The 20,636-nt window shown below is 41.2% G+C and overlaps 1 protein-coding gene across 1 annotated transcript in view; it reads left to right on the top strand.

Moving 5' to 3' along the window:
* The window catches only part of UBAC2 (UBA domain containing 2), a 75,149-nt gene that overhangs the window by 43,559 nt on the left and 10,954 nt on the right, over positions 1 to 20,636 (top strand). Inside the window, exons 5-7 of the mRNA XM_028728263.2 lie at positions 5,489 to 5,612; positions 7,392 to 7,439; positions 19,337 to 19,582. Of these exons, the coding sequence (XP_028584096.2) occupies positions 5,489 to 5,612; positions 7,392 to 7,439; positions 19,337 to 19,582 (418 nt within the window). The remainder of the gene's footprint in view (positions 1 to 5,488; positions 5,613 to 7,391; positions 7,440 to 19,336; positions 19,583 to 20,636) is intronic.

The following is a 20,636-nucleotide window of genomic DNA, read 5'->3' as shown; positions in this document are numbered from 1 at the left end:
AGCGTGGGGAATTTTGTACAAGTAAATTCCACACCAGTTAATGCAAATCAGTCCATGAGTTGTAAATGTAATCAAGTTTGCAGTCCTATTTGTTCAGTTACTGACAGTTAACTGGTGTTAAGGGGCAAGCTATTAATATGCTATGTGATGTGCCATTTTTAATAAGCTGTCACCTGCTTAGTATTTTATAGTGTAGTCTTTCCAAAAAGCAATGAAATGCTCAGGTGTTTGGTTGTTTTTTAATGTAGGCATGTTATCAAAATACAGTGGTACCTCGGGTTACAGGTGCTTCAGGTTACAGACGCTTCAGGTTACAGACTACACTAACCCAGAAATAGTACCTCGGGTTAAGAACTTTGTTTCAGGATGAGAACAGAAATTGTGCAGCGGTGGCGCGGCGGCAGCAGCAGGCCCCATTAGCTAAAGTGGTACCTCAGGTTAAGAACAGTTTCAGGTTAAGAACGGACCTCCAGAACAAATTAAGTTCTTAACCCGAGGTACCACTGTAGTACTTCGTGCGACTTCAGTGATGCATTAAACATGATTCCGTTTATGGATTATGTGATTTGTGGTGCTCTTCTTTGTACTTAAGAAACATGTTTCCAAAGTACACTGCCATTAAGCAATATGGTAGCTGTCTCAGGTTGGGGCTGCAACAGCCCCCGAAGCTAGCTTGCTAACAACAGTGGTGTAACTTGGGGTCTCAAATTTTAGCCCCGTGCAATGCCAAAATTTGGTGCCCCCCACCCGCCCCTCACCTTCCATTCTACATAATAGTTGCAGAGCCCCCTGTGGTGCCACTGAGGCTCTACAGCCAGTGAGACTGAACCGGTTGCTCTCCCCAATTCCATCTCTACTCCTAATCTACCCTCAGGTACAGCAGAAGATGTTGTTCCACTCAGTTTCTGAAATTACTTTCATTCCAGGCTGCAAAATGTCTTAGATCAGGCCCGAGCATCACACATGTTGACAATTGCAAATTTGGTTAAATATATAGAGGAAGCTGCTTTTAAATTCAAGTTACATAATCCACAGTGCCATGACATTTATTTGCAGCTGGATTCTGTCAAATGCCAAATATCTGAATGCTTTTCCATACAGTTTTACCCTTCCCCTGATATGTTCAGTTTTGACGTGCATTCAACATTTGCCTCCCCACCATTGATACATATACCATGTGATCAGGGATAATGGGGAAGTCTGCTAATCATGGGAAAGTCTCTTTTGCAGTGTCTGTTGGAAAGAATTATAGTCTCAAAACTCCAGACAGGCCTGAAGTAACTCCTTTCCCCCTCCATCAACTTCTAGCACAGTAGTACTTATGCAGCAGAATGATGTTACAGAGTGATAGCTGATAGATTGTACAATTTGACTACAGATGCGGCACCCTATTGTCAAATATCCCCATCTCCTCATTATGAAGTCTCTCCTCCCACTTCGTATCAGCAGCTCTGGGTTTTAAAAACAATAAAAGACCAAACACTAATGCTTTTTAGCTCAGAGAAAATTGGCAGCAAAGGAGACATACTAGTGCCAGGGTTAGAAACATCAGGCCCGGGAGCAAAATGTTGCCCTCCAGATCTCTTCTACTAGTCCCTGGTACTCTACCCCAAAACAGTGTCTCATACTGACTTGGCTCTGCACTTGACTGTTTTTGCCTGGCTGGCATGTGTCTTCAAACTGTGACAACGTCGCTTGCTTGTGTGGATGGCAGATTGAATGATGTAGAGAAATCTGATTTTTCTATGACTGGAATATAGCCTACTGTACAAAGGGAAGAACTGCATCCATTGCTATGCCCTCCTTTGCCTATTACTCTCCCATCACTGGCCTGTGGTTGCTGGCACATTGGCCATGAAACGGGGTGGCCCTTGGGCTGAAAAAAGCTTATCTATCCCTGTGACCAGGGACGTACTCAGGTTGGCCTCAGCCCATCTGTTTACTCGGTCGACTGCTCCTCCACTGCTCTTTGTGGCTGTGCAAGGCATTTAGGCTCTTCTGAGCACCTCAGCAGAAGAATACAAGGGATGGGGCAAGGGGCTCCTTGCCAAGGGCACAAGGGAGTCTAGGTATGCCTCTGCCTGTGACCAGTGGCGGAGCTTAGCGCTCGGGGCACCCAGAGTGGTGCCATGCACCTGGGGGTGGGGCAATCACGCCCGGGGGGGTGCAATCTGGCACCGTGGCGATCACGCCCGGCTAGGGGGTGTGATCGGCATGGCTGCGCTCACGCCCAGACGGGATTTTGTCACCCCACCCTCTTTATTACTACACAACACAAGCTCTTCTCCACCTTTTGCAATGTTCTTGGTGGCTCATGCTAAAGGATAATACAGAATTCTGTCCTTTTAAGCAAGAGAAACCAGGCACCAAACTTTCTGCAATTAGTATCTGGTGAGTTACTAACTTTCCTGCTGAGACACTATAAGTAGAAGTGCCAGCTATCAAGGATCATGAGATGTGTGGGTAATGGGACAAGCTACTTAAGTATCTGCAAATACAAAGGGCATGAAAATTAGTTGGTGCAGACAAACTCTTTATATTTCATTGCAGGTACTTTCAGATATTACTATTATTGTCCAGCAATGTCCCTTCCATTGCACAGAGATGGTAAATGCAATGTCCAGTGGCTTAAGATTCAGCCATCAGCCTGTCATTAGCCCTCTGGAAAAGACATACATATGTTTAGACTGGGGTACTGTCAATGCTGCTAAGAGTCACAAGTTATCTGCAAAGTCCTGACATTTCAGAGCTCACGCCCAGCCGGGATTTTTGTCACACACCCCCCCCCCAGGGATGACACCTGGGGCGAACCGTCCCCGTCCCCCTTCCTACACCCATGACAGAGGTTTATAGAGATTTATAGTATGGAAAAAGAGGATAGAGAGAGATTCTTCTTTGCTGAACTCAGTACTAGAACATTGTACTAGAACTCAGCTTTTCACAGTAAGATCAGGACAGACCAAAGAAAGTGCTTATTCACACAGTGCATAAATAACCTCAGGAATTTGCTGCCTTTAGATGCTTCGTGGGATAATAGATCTATCAGTGGTTATTCACCATGACTTGTAAATATAGGCTCTTTGTTCAGAGGTAATGTTAATACTAATGACTGAGGGAAGGGGCAAACAACAGAGAGGAGCTGTTGCCTTCATGCTTGCTTGTAGGCTTCCCAAATGCTTGAAGCTGTCACTGTAAAACAGGATGCTAGGTGAGATAGACCATTAATCTGATCCAGCAGAACCTTATAGTCTTATTTTGGTGCACATGGAGACAAGGCTGAACTTTTATTATAGACAGCATCAAGCACTTTGACTAGGTTTTTTCAGTCTCGTGAAACCTCTTCTGTAAGTAAACATATTACTTAACAAGAAATGGGCATTGTGATAGAGAGTTGCAAAACCTCAAAAGCACAGAGAATAAGGAACTACATGGTTAGGATGCTTCTGGAGAATTTTTTGCCTGTGCATCTTCGTTATCAAAGACCTGTCCACACATGGCTTCATACAGATGGAATTATAGGGGGGAAATACAGCTGGCATTCGATTTCTTGTCTGCCATACGAGAACTCCTGCACTACCAGAACCTTGGTTGCGATTAGTTGTTGCCATGTTACAGACAGAATACATACTGGGCTCTCTTATCTTTTTCAAACATATTAGATAGGACTGCATTTTCAGTTTATACTGGTATTTTCCATATTAAAAACCTGTTTACATGCAAGGGCGTCACACTGACTTGCATTACGCATGTCAGAATTTTAATTTTTTTAATGCCCTTAGAAATATAGCTCCCCAACAATTTTCTGATGTGAGGATCCTATGCCTCCCCAGGCCAATGCTCTGTGGATTTTTAGCAAAACAGATTACCAGTAATGTACATCTGTTGGGGGCTTTAGTTCCCGAGACTTGATTCTGACTTTAGAAGACCACTGGCTACCTCCTTCAAATGAGGTAGCAGCTCTCTGAGGGCTCTTGTTGTAACTGAAGGAGGAAGCCAAGATGAGGGTTGTCTCAAGCCAGCATTGACTGGCTTTTGAGGAAATGTTGGTGTTCTATTTAATGGTTTGTTTGTTTGTTTGTTTGTTTGTTTGTTTGTTTACATTTAGAAAGCTAGTAATACTTCTGTAAATAGTGACTGGCTTAAGACCACACAAAATGTTCATGAGTTTCCTGGATCACATTTTTTTATGCGTTGCACCACAGTCTTGGCCTCAAGCCCCGTCAGCAAAGGAACGTACACAAGCATGGCTGCCTGTCTCATTCAGAAGACATCTTAAGGCAGCCCTGTTCAGGGAAGTTTTTAATCTGTGATATTTTACTGTATCTTTGGTTTTTATGGAAGCCGCCCAGAGTGGCTGGGGAAACCCAGCCAGATGGGCGGGGTACAAATAAATTATTATTATTATTATTATTATTATTATTATTATTATTATTATTCCCGCAAAACCAGTATGGCAGTAACATTAGTCTCACAGAGCCATTGCTCCTGGGGATTTCCAGTCACTAAAGATAAAATCAGTGAGGTAGCACAGCAGAGGAGAAAATGCATATCACCAGGTTTGTGAAAAGCAGCACAAGAAGCAACGACATTTGGCTCCTTGCTCATCCACCTGCAGTTTCCTCCTCAGTATTGCTCTCTATCCTTTGAGGGAAATGATGCTAAGAGAATGTATGAGGCAAGAGAACATTTGGTCATTGTGGGAGAAGGTGCTTAAGAGAGAACAAAATAACTCAAAGTAACTTGTGTATGTGCAACAAAGTGGGAGAGCCAGAGAAACGCTACGGAAAAAAATAACTGGGTGTGACCTTGCTGCAATAAAAAACTTCTGTGTTTTGGTCTTGCACCTCTAAGCACATGGTTTCATGTTATTATTCACAGAGACACTAAATAGGTGGTGATGTGTCTTGAAGAGAGCTGTGAATCAGAGTTTTGAAATTCCTGTTTTCTTGCTTTTCTTCTACTTGAATTTGATAAACTGCATCCCCCACCCCACCCCCCTACTGCTTTTATAGAGCACAGTTTTCTAAGCAAGCCTTTCAGTGAAAGCCAGTTCCTACTTTCTGTCTCTTGGTTGTTCTTCAAAATAACCAAGTATGATGAAGAAAAATGGATCATGCAGAAAAGAGGCAGGTGAAATCCCTCACCTCTGACGTGCTAGATAGGTGCTAAGATGAGAGTGGGCCTGGTTCATCATTCTTCATCCAGTAATAGCAGTTTTAATGATGGACTACAGGGTTGTGTAGATGGGAGGCAGGCAAGGGTCTTTCAAGCTTCTGGGTTGTTGTCATCATATGCTAATCTGGGGAGGGGAAAGCCTCTGGTCATTCGTAGAATTTTTGCTCTAAATAAGATAGGCACAGCATTTCACATTCTTAATAGACCGAGAGACATGTTTTGACTTCAAAATCAGTCAAGGGAGAGAGGCTGAAGCCTCTTTTGTACAAATTCTATTGACCCCCCATTTTTGTACTGTATTTTGTCTCAACAGCTTGGGCCCTGTATTTGCTCTTTTTGTACCATTTTATTGCTCCATTCCAAGAGTGCAAGTGACACAAATTCTAGGCCAGTTTTCCATCACAAACAAGACACTGGTCTATATATTGGGTTTGCAGGTACAGTATGTATTGATTTGCTTGCTTTTCATTTACTTAGCAGTGCAGCAACTTTCATTCCCTTGCAGTGTTTTCCAGAACTCCCCCATATTATATACTCTGTTTCCAAATATTTAGTCCGAAGACACAATAGAATTGTTTGAATTGGGAACTTTTCAATTAATGCTGCAGTGCATGGAGTTGCATGATGAACCGGAAGTGCTCGCTAATTTTGCAAATGTTAGTGACAGTAATCCAGACACCTTGTGGAAAATGGAATTCAGTGAGTGTCCATAGTTTCTCCCTTTTCCATAGCTGTTAGTGGATAACAGCCCACTTTCTGCATGTCTAGTATTTCCCATTGACAAAATTTTATTGATTAGGTAGGGTGAGATGGTTCTCCTTGGAGTTTAAAAATGAGTATTTTTAAAAAGTTAAGAAAACAGGAGGCTACTGGAGCCCCTGGGCCTTGAACTGGGAGTCTTAGGGACCTAGGTTGGCCAGAAGTCTCTGTCTTCTGAATAGTTAACAGAGCAGTGCATTCTGCTTAATATAATAATAACTTCAGCTCAGTTGCTGATGTTTGGAATCTTAAAGTAGAAATGCATCCCTTGAGTATAGCCTCAAACCTGGCTCTGCTGACAGAGCCATTCGTTATTCCTAATAACAGAGGAAAATAAAGTACATGCTCTGCAAAGTCTGTTATTTTGATCATTTTTATCTTACAAGTAAGGCGATTACTGCTAGCATCTAGTCTAGATGTTTATCTCAGCTTCAGTTATTCTTGGTGTGCTTTCCTTTCTTATCATGACAAACTGGTAGGTGTGCCGTTAAAAACTTCACCATGTGCAACAGAGATTTTGCTCGATTATGTGGTTTTGCAATCTGAATGTGCTTTTCTCGTGCCGACTAAATGCCTGTCCAACATATGGCACACATTCAAGCAGTTTGTCAGAATTCAGTGGTAAGACTTGTTAAGAAATTATTATTGATCCAGAAAGAGCTACACACTGAAAGTTCTAAAAAGGTTGAAGAGCTGCACATAACAATAGCATAATTTATAAAATAAATACAAAGGCCAACGGAAATTGCCTGTTTTTTATTCATCTGTTCCATGTTCATTTCGGGGGTTGGTTTTTTTTAATTAACATTTTGCAGAAGAGGGGGAATGAATATGCCACTGTCAGGTTATTACTCATTTCTGCTTCTCCTGCACTATGTACACAACCGTTTCCTTTTAAATACTTCTTTCTCTGGCTTCAGCATCTTCTTGTGTCTCATCTTTCTGCAACTTCTTATCTCCTTTCCAACCCTTCTCTCCGTTTAAAGTATTTTACCCATTGTTTTTAAATAGTAGAGATGGGGAGTCTAATGAAGAAAAGTCATTAAGTTCGTCATTGCCTGTAGAAGTAAATTCTGAAGAAAAAATGGTCAGATCCAGTTGCACTTTGCAGCACAACAATCGTCAGCAGATTGGTGCATGGTTTTTCAACTGTCTTCTCCCTCTCCTTTTTATATACGCAATTGGACTCAACCCCTCACCCCCCCCCCCCACCAACCAGGCACCATTACTGAAACACCATATTCCAAAAGATTTAATTGGCAAATTGTTTCCACGCAGGTCTTTTCATTGGTTGTGGTCTAGCTTTGTTTCTTGTTCTATCCCCTTTGGTTTCAATCACTTTCCTACTCACACAGATTTACTGTGATATCTGCTACATTATTTATTGGTAGCAATACTCAACCAAAGCATTGTGTAATAAAAGTTGCGTTTTTAAACTGTGCGTTTTTGTCTTGTAGCTTTTAACTTCTGGGTCTTACATCTGGATTGTAGCTTTAAGTGGGCTGGTAAGTGTATTTCATTACTGTTTTCTTTACAACAAGTTAACAGTTTTCAGCACTCACATGCACTTTTCTGTTTGAATATTTACAGCCTTTACCAAATTCAATTCAGCTGACGTTCTTAACAACAATAACAACAAAAAATTGTGGCCAAAATGGTTCAGCACATAAACTTTGCCTGTTATTTCCCTTCCAGTTTGCTCCTTTGCTCTGTACATAGGCTAGCTTTCACAGGGAGATGGCTGCTACGTTACATGTACTCTACACTCCATTTAATTAAAAGAAATCCCAGTGGTAACTGATAGAGCCTTTGATACAGTTTATAAATCTATACATTGTCAGTACTTATCCATTACAAAGAGGACTGTCATGATAGGAATGATAGAAGGGAGGAATGCTTTAGAGGGGTTTCTTCTTCAAGGTTTGCCAAGACCTGCGGAAGATTTCCCAGAAGGAGAGGGTTTGGGTTCCCTGCACCAATTCTACAGCTGGCCAGTGAACTGGGCATGGAGTGATGCCTTTTTAGGCAACACAAAAGGTTAGGCGCAGTTGTTGGATATTCACAGAGGAAGCTGGGGCAATAAGCTGGGTTATTTGAATAGCTTTGTGTTTGATGCTGGCTTGTTCAACAAACCACAGTTAAAAGAAAATTATTATTATTATTATTATTTATTTATTTATTTATTTATTTAATTATTCCCCAGCCACTCTGGGCAGCTTCCAACCAAATATTAAAAACAATACAGCATCAGACATTAAAAACTTTCCTAAACAGGGCCACCTTCAGTTGTCTTTTAAAAGTAAAATAGTTCTTTATTGCCTTGACATCTGCTGGGAGAGCGTTCCACAGGGCAGGCGCCACTACCAAGAAGGCCCTCTTCCTGGTTCCCTGTAACCCCACTTCTCGCAGTGAGGGAACCGCCAGAAGGCCCTCGGCGCTGGACCTAACTAAGACTTAGCACAGCGCTTTCTAGACTTGGTAACCTCCAGATGTTGCTGGATTATAGCTCTTACCACCCCATCAACCATTGGCCATGCTGGCTGGTGTTGATAGGAATTACAGTCCGAAACATCGGAAGGGCACCAGACTTGGGAAGGCTGGGTTAGCGCTATGTCCAAATGTGGCAAAAATGGCTTGCGTCACTTACTACCAGTTGTGTCATGGGCAGTGCCCATTAGATGACCATGGCAAACTCTAATCAAGAGTAACTAGGTACAGTACCTTTGATGTCCACATTTGAGCATTTTGCTTTGGTTTTGGGGGGGGGCACAATTTTCCCTGGCGTGGATGTTGGCTTGATACATGGAAATGAAGTAAATTACAATGGAAGTTCCACTGAATGCTTCCAAGTAAGCTGCATAGGATTGGGATTTGGCCATTCAGGTTCACTCAGCAGAAAAAGAATAATCTGGAAAGTCCCTTAGACTGTAGTGGTAGGAAACATTTTCTATCTCGTTTATATTTTTCCATATCACATGAGTGAGGGTTTTTTTTTTGTGACCAGTAAAGATTGGATCATAAGTTCAGTGTTGTGTTGTATTGTATTTTAAATTCTGTAGCCAGTTGCTTCCTTTTTGATAAGAGAAGTCTAATAATCACAACAGAAGAAGCGATAATATGGGAGGTTTGCGGATTTTTATTTGAGTAATTATATCCCACCCTTCATTGAGGTTTCCAGGCAGCTAACATAATCAAGTACACAATTTACTTGTGCACAATTTAGAATTTGCTGGCACCACTGGATAGCTCAGTGGTTAGAGCAAGGTGCTGATAATGCCAAGGTTGTAGGTTCGGTCCCCATACGGAACAGCTGCATATTCCTGCAGTGCAGGTGGTTGGCTTTGATGGTCCCTTCAAACTCTACAATTCTATGGTTGCCATACAGCTGTGAGATAAATTAAAACAGGAGGATACTGAATGTTTAAAACACCACTAACAAAAACGAAAGACATAAGAGCAGCCTAAAATCCCATAGAAAAAATTAAAACCAGGCAAAATAATTTTCACATACTTGTTTTTTCCACAGCATTTCTGATGCTCTGTTCTCTATTTATAACACTTATTTTCAAATGAAAGTTGTTCCCCACCCCCGCCAGGTTTGAATCAAAACAGAACAGTCATTGCCAAAGATGGCAATGACTGAAGTTATACTTACCTACTTTTTAATTGGACAATACAGGGTTGCATGAAGATGGAGGGTGATAGATCTGTAAGCTGTATCATATAATAGTTATAGTGGTCATTCCTAGGTCAGTGCACTGTATGCTCAGATTTTTAAATCTATACATAAACATTTAGTTACGTAATATCATGATTGCGGCCATCCGAGGACCTCAGGGTGATTTACAATATAAATACACAAAAATACATAACATAGTAACAAACAAAAACAATAGCACCCCCCCAACACACAGTTTAAAAGGCCATAGATTATTTAATTAGAACTTGGGTTCAAATCTCCACCATTACCTCAAAGACTGCATTTTGTGTACATTTTATTCCTAAACACACAACCACAGGGGGGATCATTTGTGTATATTGTGCATGAGCAAAAAGTGCTGCTTGTATCTACAAAATATGCACGGGCAGGTCAGTAAACAAGGAAGGATCCAGCCAACACACGACAACCACAAACAATTCGTAAGCTACAATAGGCACTTGCATTTCACACCAGGTAGTGCGGTTCTGCCCTAAGAAGGGAGCCTTGAGGTGTGTGAGTCCTCCAAGCCTCTTTCTGGATTAAAGTGAACTTCTTCAACATGGACCTTTGTGTACTCATGGAGTCTTCCTACTGCAGGACATGGGGTTGGGATGCGGTGAGTTTCTGTGCACTTGGCGCACCGAGACACATTGCTCCCCCTGGAATATCTTGATAATTTGAAGGTGAATCAGATCATTTAGTGTTGGTGCGGAGGGCAGTTTTGCTGCAAATACTCACATTTTTTTCCTGTTCCCTGTTGAAGTACATGGGAACCAGTATGGTGAAAAGTGGTCTACAAGGGACGATTCCTAGTAAAATGCAAGCTTTTAACAAAATGGGTGGGCTTATACTTTAGTCATTCTCCAGCTCTGTCATCATTACCTTGGAACTAGATTTAATTTCTTCCACTCTTTACTTCCCTTTTCAAGCTATATAAAGTGTTCTTTAAAATAATATACGTAAGTTGCATGCATCACTAAATGCAAACTGTCCAAAAATAGAATCTATATTTGGGTTTCAGCTCACATGTCTACATTGAAATCTTGCAGCAGGTATTTTTATTTTTTTATTTTATTTCTGTGGGAGTGGGGTGGGGGCAGTCGCCTCACACCTGTAGTAAAACACTTCCACTTTGCAAACTGCACTGTGTTTCAGTGTTTGTAATTATCAGATCTTTTTCCTTTCAAAGTGATCAGTACTAACGGGTCACGAAGAGTCGGACACGACTAAACAACAACAAAAGGGAGTCATCACAAAATGTACACCTGTCTCTGGATAGATTGATTCGCTGTCCAGCAGTACTTTTGTCTTCTGGGTTATGTTTTAATGTATGCACCTTGATGCACCATAATGAGTACTGATTGAGACTGATTGAGTTTGAAGGAAATTGCCTCACAGGCCAAATTGGGACCTCTGCTGTCAAAGAAAGGCTAGTGTTAAGAGGTACATCTTCAACATGCGACAGAGGTGGTACAATGAGGCTGCTATGTGCACCTCTTTGGGGAGGGAGTTCCACAAGTTAGCTTCAATGGAGAAAGCCTTTGTCTGGGCTGCCATTCCCTGCACTTCTGAAAGTAGAGAGAGGCCCTTTGCAGATCTTAACATCCAAAAAGCTGGTAAGGGATGTTCCATCTACAATTTCTGCAAATTTTCAATTTGGGATATTGTAGCTGAAGCTCTGTTTATCAGACATTTTGAACTCAAGGCCTTCTTCTAACCAGCAGCCCTTTCTGGACCCCATAGCTCAGTGCTAGTTAGCTGTTAGATGTATGATATAGCAATCCTTCCACATAGTTTCAGGCACACTCTTTTATATATGGCAGAAAATGTTCCCAAAGCACAGAGTAAGTCAGGCATAGGCAAACTCTGCCCTCCAGGTGTTTTGGGACTACAACTCCCATCATCCCTAGCTAACAGGACCAGTGGTCAGGGATGATGGGAACTGTAGTCTGAAAACATCTGGAGGGTCGAGTTTGCCTATGCCTGGAGTAAGTGATAGCTGCAATGTCAAGCCTCAGTTGCTAGGGGTTGGAGAAAAAGTTAAGGTATGATCCTCTCCTTGAAACTTCATCACCCTAACCCCATCTGTATTTTATGCCAGGTCTGTCTCCCTTAGAGACAGCAATGCCTAACCTTGATTAAGGTTTCCTCTCAGAAACCTTGCACACACTTTGTCTTGTCCCAAACACATGCACCCATGGGGTGTGCACCACAGTTTGTAAATTTAGAAGTTAAGAGGTCTGGTTAACACCTAGTTTTGCCAGATGATTCCTGCTCCCAAGTCCCATTGCCACAGGTGTCATTCCTCCATGTTCCTCATTTTCCAGTGAACTTGCATCTGTGGGGAAAACACCTCTTAGCAAGCTGAATTTAGCCTAGCCAGCTGCTAGCTTTGTTCTGCTGTACGTAAAACTGTTATCATTCAACATTTCCATTAAAAACAAATACAAAACCCTGAAGTTGACTTTACCAACCCTGAAGCGTCTATGATTTGCAACATTCTGCCTCTAAGGTCATGCCAAATTCACCTTACTTCAGGTCACAATATTGTAAAAGTTGACGGCTGGCGTTAGTGGACAGGACCTGTGAATGCTACTCCATCTCTTTCATCTTGTTTACAATGGACTGGGACTGGGAAGTAGACTTACGCACACAATGCAGGCAAATCTAAATATATCCAGGAGCCTGGCTTGTGGTTCATAGGCATGAGCGCAAGCCAGTGGTAACAGGGTTGTCATTTTGCTTTTCAGACTTAGCTTTTCAGACGTAATGTTTAATACAGTTTCCTTTGTTTAATCTAGCATTTGTATTCATCTCTGCATTAGACTACAAATAAAGCTTATGCTTTAAGAAGCTTATTTTTAGTCTCTTATAATTTAATCGTTTAGCCCATATTAGGCCAAGACGACTTGTTTTTCTTTGTGTGGCTGGTTGATAGCTGATATTTTTGGAATAATGGGCAGGAAAACTGAAGCTTTCATTTCTGTTTTCGAAACAAAGAAATGCTTACACTGATTATTTGGACAGATGAGGGGAAACAGTCTTCCTTGACATCCTTTGACAGATGTAGCTTCCTGTATGTGGAAGACAAAAGCACATGAATTGAATTGCACTGTGCCTTTGGCATGACTTCAAGCTATACTCTAATGTACACTTTGGCAAGAGTACATAAGTAGTTAGATGCTTGACAGTCTTCCCTTCTTGTACTGATATATTTCATAAAATCTTTGCAAGAGAATGAAAAATGCCTTTTCTAAAATACTTATCCTTGCTAATCACCAATGCTACTCTAAATGCCCACCTGTTTGACCTATCCTGTGTATTCATTTCCAGGCTGCTTTAGATTCAACATCCTCTCTTTATAAAAGTGGCTGCATTTGAGAAATGCTTCTTGGGGTCAGGTTTTTTAAGGTTTCTCCTGATAATGGTTATTTTCTCATAGTGGGAATCAGTCCCAGGCTGACCCAAGTCACAGCTGTAGGGACATTTTTATGTAGCATAAATATGCAGCAAAATGGCATTTCAGTTGTGGATAACAGAAGAAGTGGACTTTTTAATGTTCGGAGCTGCCTATATTGCCATGCAGATCCAACAGGTGCAAAGTGGTCTTAGAGCTGTCCTTCATTAGATGATCCTGTGTTACTTTTTACCATGTGAAAATGTAGCGTGATGAACAGAAATATTTTAAAATAAAAGTTGGCATTCTTTGGGTTCTTACAAAACTTCCAAATATTTAAAGTGGAATTTAAATACTTGCCTTCAACTTCCGTGACTGGTTTTTCTTTCAGTATCTCTTGTCTGTCACATTTATTTAGTTGGAAGTCTGTTTGAAAGCATAGGACTCTTGTTTTGTTCTCATGTTTTGTCAGCAAACCACAGAACAAGAAGTACCAGCAATCAGAGGTGAGTAAGGTAGTGATTGCTTTATCAGTTGCCTAGACATTCAAGTTGCTGTTTCTGCAGTTAGAATGGCAGACTTCGACAGACCTGACACTCATTTCCAAAATGCATTGTGTGATTTGCATTTTCAAAGGATAGTTCGTTATCATTTGAAAATTCATGGACCTCAAATTGATATTGTACCCTACTTGAAAGCTTGCAAAAAGCTAATACTGCATAATCCTTAAGTGAATCATTGTCTGTGAGCTGAAGGGGATCTCAGAGGTCAACCAGTCAACCTCCTGCCAATGAAGAAAATGTACTACAACATAAAATCTGAATTCCAGATGGTAGGGTTAATTCCAGCACTCTGTAACATTTTTTCCATGCTGTATCCCATAAGCTTAGGCTGGTGACGTAATACGCAACTTTCTTGAGTTTGCAGGAATGCATCCATGGGTAAAATGTCATCCATTGATATAAATTTAAAAACATTCCTTTTACTAAGGCAGAGATACACTTTACCATTTTTTATAATATTTAAACTGTTTTTACCTGTTGTGTTTTTAATGTTTTATCATTGCTGGGGCTTTTCTCCCACCTGGGGGGGAAGGTGGGATGCAAATTGAGTGAATGAATGAATGAATACCATGTCAATGTTAATGTTGACATTGTTATGCACATGGCACTCCTTTGACAAAACCATAGAATATAGAAAAATGAATCTATTTGCCATTCTGCACTCCTTTTTCAAGCTACCCTTGGCAGCCTCTGTTAGTGACTACAGCTATTAACTGTCATAGAGTAAAAATTTTCCTCTTGTTTTAAGCCACGAGAACTATCTACAAAATAGTTTGGTTTTTTGTTTTGGTTTTTTTACCTGTTCTGAGCTTGAAAAATGCGACACATGCAGCTTCTGAGATAGGAAGGACATGTTGTATTATGGACTTTAATTCATTATTTATTGCACGTTAAACTGAATTATGTCCTTTACTCCACTCCCATTTATATTTCCATTTCCTCATTATTTTGTTGCATGTGTGTATGTAATGTATTCTAAAATAAAAAGTTTAAAAAAAGAAAGTCGGATTGCATTTTTGATTGTGCTCTGTTCTGTGCAAAGATTACTAGGTAGTGGAAAGATTAGTCTTTTGTCCAACATTGAGATCTAGATTTCAGAAATGCTGCCAGATCAGACCAAAGCCTGTCTAGTTCACCATTCTGTTTCCTACAGTGGTCAAACGGGTGACTGTGGGGAAACCCTTGATCTGGCAATTGCCTTCGAATGTTGTGCTTGAGTGACTGGTATTCAGAGACATACTGTTTCTGGTCCTGGAGCTAGACTATAGCGATCATAACTAGTACCCATTGATATCCTTATTCTCCATTAAAAAATCTTGCTAATTTAGCAATATTTAGGAAAACTGTGTTTTGTAGGCGAGGTCATTTGTTGTCAAGTTATTCCATTTCAAATGTTATCTTTGGACATTTCTGACCATAAGATCTGTAATGTAATTTTTGCTGAAGTTTCCAAAATGAGCTTTGACTATATGAAAGATTCTTAGCCTTCAGTTTGGAATATTAAAATTAAATCTGGCCATAAATAAACTGTTTATCTGCAGAAATTACCGGTAACTCCCCCACCCCTTGTTAGGGCATGCATTTACTCAGCTTATATTTCAAACTATGCCCACAAAATATCTGACGGGACCACCTTTCTGTAGGCAGATCAGGCCAGACTGAAGATATTGTGTAATACATTCTTCATTACTCTTCCTGTAATCAACTATGGATAGATGGATCTGTCCATTTCATAATAATTTAGGAGGTCAAATGCTGTGGGAATTAAATAGCCGCTGGGTGACATAGACAAGGCTCGCTTTATATGCACTAGCTGCATCAAGATAGTTATGAACTACTTCTAAAATCTTAAACAGTGTCAACTGCCATGGGACTTTTTAACCTAAATGATTTGGGGAACTTGACATTTTGAAGTTCTGAGAACTTGGCTTTTCTGAACATTTATATTTAACTTTCTCTTGAATTGTCCGGGGGTTTTGAGGAGTGGGGAGTGAGTGATATTGTACTGCAAACAATAAAAATATGACTGACAAGCTGATGGTGCAATCCGGGTGGAGGGTTAAGCCCGCCCTCCCTACCTGTGACACCCCTGAAAGATCCACCCCAGCTGCAGTGAGACTTTTAATAACCCTGCCATTGGCACCAATGGAAGCTTTTTTTAAAGCTTAATTTAGTTGTGGGGAGGGGGCAAGGGGAAGAGACTACAAGCCAGATGTTGGGCAGGGCTGCAGGATACATCTGGCCCTTAGGCCAGAGGTTTGCCACTCCTGGTATAAAGGCATTGTGGTATTGGGAGTTTCATTTTTAGTCGCTTTGCTAATGCTAGGGTGGGATTCACATTTTTCGCAGCTGCTGTGATTTGATTTTATTGGCTACCCACCCAGGACAACCAAGGTCGGTTTCCTTGTTGGTCACCATCAGCTCAGACTCCATTAGTGTACATACGAAGTTAGGAGATTTTGCCCCACTGTATTTCGTTGTACTCTTACTTTGAACTGTGTTTGTCATTTTGTTGCCTACTCCCCAAGTTCGGAGAAATCATTTTGGGAATCTCGGCAGTCGCCTTTTTCTTTTCACCTTGAATCATTTGAGGTCATCAGCAAACCACACTGCTCACCCCAGCGTAACTCAACACCGTTTTATAAGCAAGTTAAACGGGCCAGTCCCAATACAAATCCTTTTTACATGTTTCCATTGTGACTACTGCTGATTTATTCCTGCTCTCTGTTTCCTGTTCAGCTACGGGGCTTTTTACTTTTATCTCCTGCCAGCAAATGGTTAAAGAACAGCAGCCTCTGATTGGCTGTGGTTCCAGGAGGGAGAGTTTAAAAGGAGAGGCTTTGGAGGGAGAGAGTGAGTTAAGTCGAGTTGAGTGGGAGGTGTTGGTTGGAGAGGTTGGGAGTTAGGTAGGGAGTCATGTTGAAATGTAAAGTGTGAGGAGGTTTTGTTCTGGAGCAGGCAGAGGCAACCTCGGCCCTCCAGATGTTTTGGGACTACAATTCCCATCATCCCTGACCGCTGGTCCTGTTAGCTAGGGATGATGGGAGTTGTAGTCCCAAAACATCTGGAGTCCACCTGCCTCTTGAGCCATATGCCGGCCTTTGATTTCACATCGGTAGTCAGTATTTCAAAACAGCACTTGTTTTCAAATCAGCTGTACTGCAGAACTTTTGTTGGGGCCAATATGGTGTTGCTTAAGTACTATCCTAAACTGGAAAGTGTTTGTGAGTCATGATGAATGTGCTGGAAACTTAGAGTAATGAAATTGTCCCTTGGCTTCCTGACGTTTGCTCACAGAAGGCAAAGGGAAGAAGGCTGAACGAAATGATGGGACAGTCTTGTTTCACATGCCTGGCAACGGGTTTTGGCTGTCATTCATTACTTCTTCCCTTTTTCACGCTCAGTGGAATGTGGATGATTCTAGCTGAATTGTTAAATCTTCCATTTAAGCAAAAGGAGTGCAAATGGGCATCTCTGTCCTATAGCATGTCAGCACAGAATGTCTGTTTGATTTATCGGAAGTGAAAACAAAGCCACAGCCACTTCCTTTTTTCTTTGTGGTTTAGTGTTGCGATGGGAGGGTGCAGACCACTAGACAGCGATGTGTATTTCAAATGAGGACATTTGACAATGCTAATCCAAGGGAAAAAGAAGAGGCTTGTTAAAATCATGTGCCAGATTTTATGCACAATGCGAAGGGTCCTCTGCTTACACCATAACAATATTGATCTCTGCTCTAGGACAGTTTAGCTACTCTTTAAAAACATAAGTAAACCCTGGAGAGAACACAAAATATGACTCCACCTCATTTAGCTTGCTGACTAATTAATTGGTTAGGCTCTTGCATGAATATATATCCTTTCAACCTTTTTAGTTTGTGCATTAAAATTCCGGGATAATGCTGTAATAGAGTTCATTTAGAAAGCAATTGGATTGTAAAAAGATCTTCACACAGTCCATCTTATTTTTAAGTCAGAAGAAAAACAGTTTTTTTATAGAAAGAAAAACAGCTTGAATTTGCCTGTGTTTAGCTTCTCAGGTGATAACTCATAAACTACCAGAAGAGGAAGTTCTGAGTGTCAAAGAAAGTAAAAAAGCAAGTCAAACACCACTAAATACGCATAAATGCTTGATAGGGCAAATGGAAATAGGTATAATGCACCGTCTCTTTTTGTGGTTTTAAGACATTTTACACCAGTATAGATACATCAGTACTGATGTTGCACGGTATCAGCATATGTGACAGTTAAATATCTCTCTTTAGTTTCCTACAGGGATAGCTAACTGGTGGATCTTAGGCAACATCAACACACACACACACACACACACTGCGATTATTTTCTCTTTTTACCAAAGTAGAGTTGGGAGTGAATGTGATGCATCTTCATCATGCCACATTAGACTCCAAGGAGGAAATGAACACTTTCTCAGACACGAGCTATGCCTCTCCCCACAATGTGTTATATGTGTAAGATCATATCTCTTCTAAGAAAAGAAAAATGCATGCTGCTCTTGTGCTGGTTGCATCCTACACATGGACAAAATGAGTGGAAGAAAGAGGCTGTTCATCTCTACTCTTATAGTATTTGTTCCGGGAGAAAACAGACTTTCCTGTCCTAAAGCAGGACAGTTAAGGCACTTGCTTAACAAAAGATCCTGGCCCTTTTGCCAATACCAATGTTTCAATTTTCTTGAGGCAAATATCCACTCATCTGGCCAAGTGGGTAGCTTAGTTGCAGTTACAAGCAGAAAAAAACTTATGCTGAATACCCATGATACAGAGGCAATGGTGATATTGCCAAAGAGGGGCCAATCTTTGAATTGCTTGAAGTTTCAGCAGGTAAATAAACCGTCACCCTGACTTGAAATTTTCCCATCTATATCTGCCATCTCCCATACCCTTTTCATCCCCACAAAATATTCTTGAGGCATGTATTAGTTTCTAAAAACATCCGTCTGATTTAAGATAATAAAATAATGTAATTGTAGTAAAAACCAGGCATAAATTTATTAATTTGGACAAGCAATATTAACCTGTTGGATGATGTAACTTCTTTCTTTGCTATGTTGTAATGATTAAACAGTTATGACTTAGATGAAGGAAAATTACCTTTTCTAGAGCAAGTGGGGCCTGTTGTTGTGTTTAAGAACAGCTTCTTCTCCAGAGCGATCTCGGCCCTGAATGGGAAGCCTGGACTTTGAAAGTCATCTAATCTTCCTTGCTGTACTATACTGTATTGTTTTAATTAGTGTTTTTATGGAGCAGTCAAGTAATTTCGTTGTCCCCGAGAGGGGGTAATGACAATAAAGATATTATTATTATTATTACATAGAGAAATGGGTGATTTGTGCCATTTGTAAACATTTTCCTTGTGAAGTTCCCAAGTAGAGTCTGCTGTGGAATAGATAACTAACGTCCCTCCTAATTTCTCATCTTGCCTGCCCACATTTAGTTGGACAGTTATTCAAATAGTTGGTTCTTCTTTGTATTACTTGCCAGAACCATATTCTTTGTGATATACTTGTGCTTCAGTAAAATCTGGAACCATGTGTGAGACAAGATTTGTTATCTTTGGAGTTTTGCTTTCACATTAAAAGTAACCTTTTGAAATTCATATCCAGTTATGAGGTAATGATGTGTCATTAAAGCTAATTGTTCAGATAAATGTTATCCAAATTTTGCTAGTCAATTGGCATTCTTAAAACTGCATATTAAGAACTGTTGATTATTTTTGCTTTCAGATTTCTGGAATGTGCTACAGCAGCAGCGTGCTAAAAGTGTACCATGTACTTTGTGTACCCAGTGGTGTGGCGAGAATATTTGCTTGGACTCTTGAACCAATTTTCTCATCTGTGGAGCCATCCAGTGAGATAAGCGTTGGAATGGGAGCAACTGTGGACATACAGAGGCAACAAAGAATGGAGCTATTGGATAGGCAAATCTTGATGTCTCAGTTTGCCCAGATGAGGCATCAAAGACAGCAACAGGTAAAGAAAATACCATATTAATTTTATAATGAATGATTTTAGAATGCTGTTTATGCTGTACTTTTGTACTGTTTTATTGTTGTTAGCTGCCCTGAGCCCGGCTTCGGCTGGGGAGGGCGGGATATAAATAAAAATTATTATTATTATTATTATTATTATTATTATTATTATTATTATTATTATTTTGCCTGGGGGATTTAGCTTATTTGTGGAGCGTAATTTGTTTTATCTAGATCGAGGGATGCTAAGCAGCCCCCAAAAGAGTCAAGACTTTCTATGCATTTGAAACCATTGCAAACCTTCAAGGATACTTGAGAAGTACCTCTCACAATGTCCCCTTTCCCTGCCCCAAGACTCCCCGGAAATGTGTGGTTTTTGTAGGGATGTGGGAGAGCGTGGTGGCGGTGGTAGGGTCTCAGACCTTGGCAGAGCATCTTTTCCTCCTAGAGGCTGGACTTGGGACTGCAGGGCTATAGGTACTTAAAGGGTAAAGGGACCCCTGACCATTAGGTCCACTCGTGGCTGACTCTGGGGTTGCGGCGCTCATCTCGTTTTATTGGCCGAGGAAGCCGGCGTACAGCTTCCGGGTCATGTGGTCAGCATGACTAAGCCGCTTCTGGCGAACCAGAGCAGTGCACGGAAACGCCGGTTACCTTCCCGCCGGAGCGGTACCTATTTATCTACTTGCACTTTGACGTGCTTTCAAACAGCTAGGTTGGCAGGAGCAGGGACCGAGCAACGGGAGCTCACCCCGTCGCGGGGATTCAAACCACCGACCTTCTGATCGGCAAGTCCTAGGCGCTGTGGTTTAACCCACAGCGCCACCCACGTCCCTTATAGGTACTTAGATATATCTATATTTAGGGGTGAGCTGAAGGGCTGCTTTTCTAACCTTTGGATTTGAAATTTGGCACGCCAGGTGCAAAAAGAGGTAGTGAAACTAGGGGTGACTATTTCAGGGGGCAAAGGTTTGTGGACATTTGGGGAGGGGGCTATATAGCAGAGCTCCTCCCAGTGGCTGGCCTCTAGTTGATACTGTGCACCCCACACCCGG

The sequence above is a fragment of the Podarcis muralis genome, chromosome 4 (genome assembly GCF_964188315.1).
Source record: "Podarcis muralis chromosome 4, rPodMur119.hap1.1, whole genome shotgun sequence".
Lineage (NCBI taxonomy): Eukaryota > Metazoa > Chordata > Lepidosauria > Squamata > Lacertidae > Podarcis > Podarcis muralis.
This window is presented reverse-complemented; position numbering and strand designations above follow the sequence as displayed.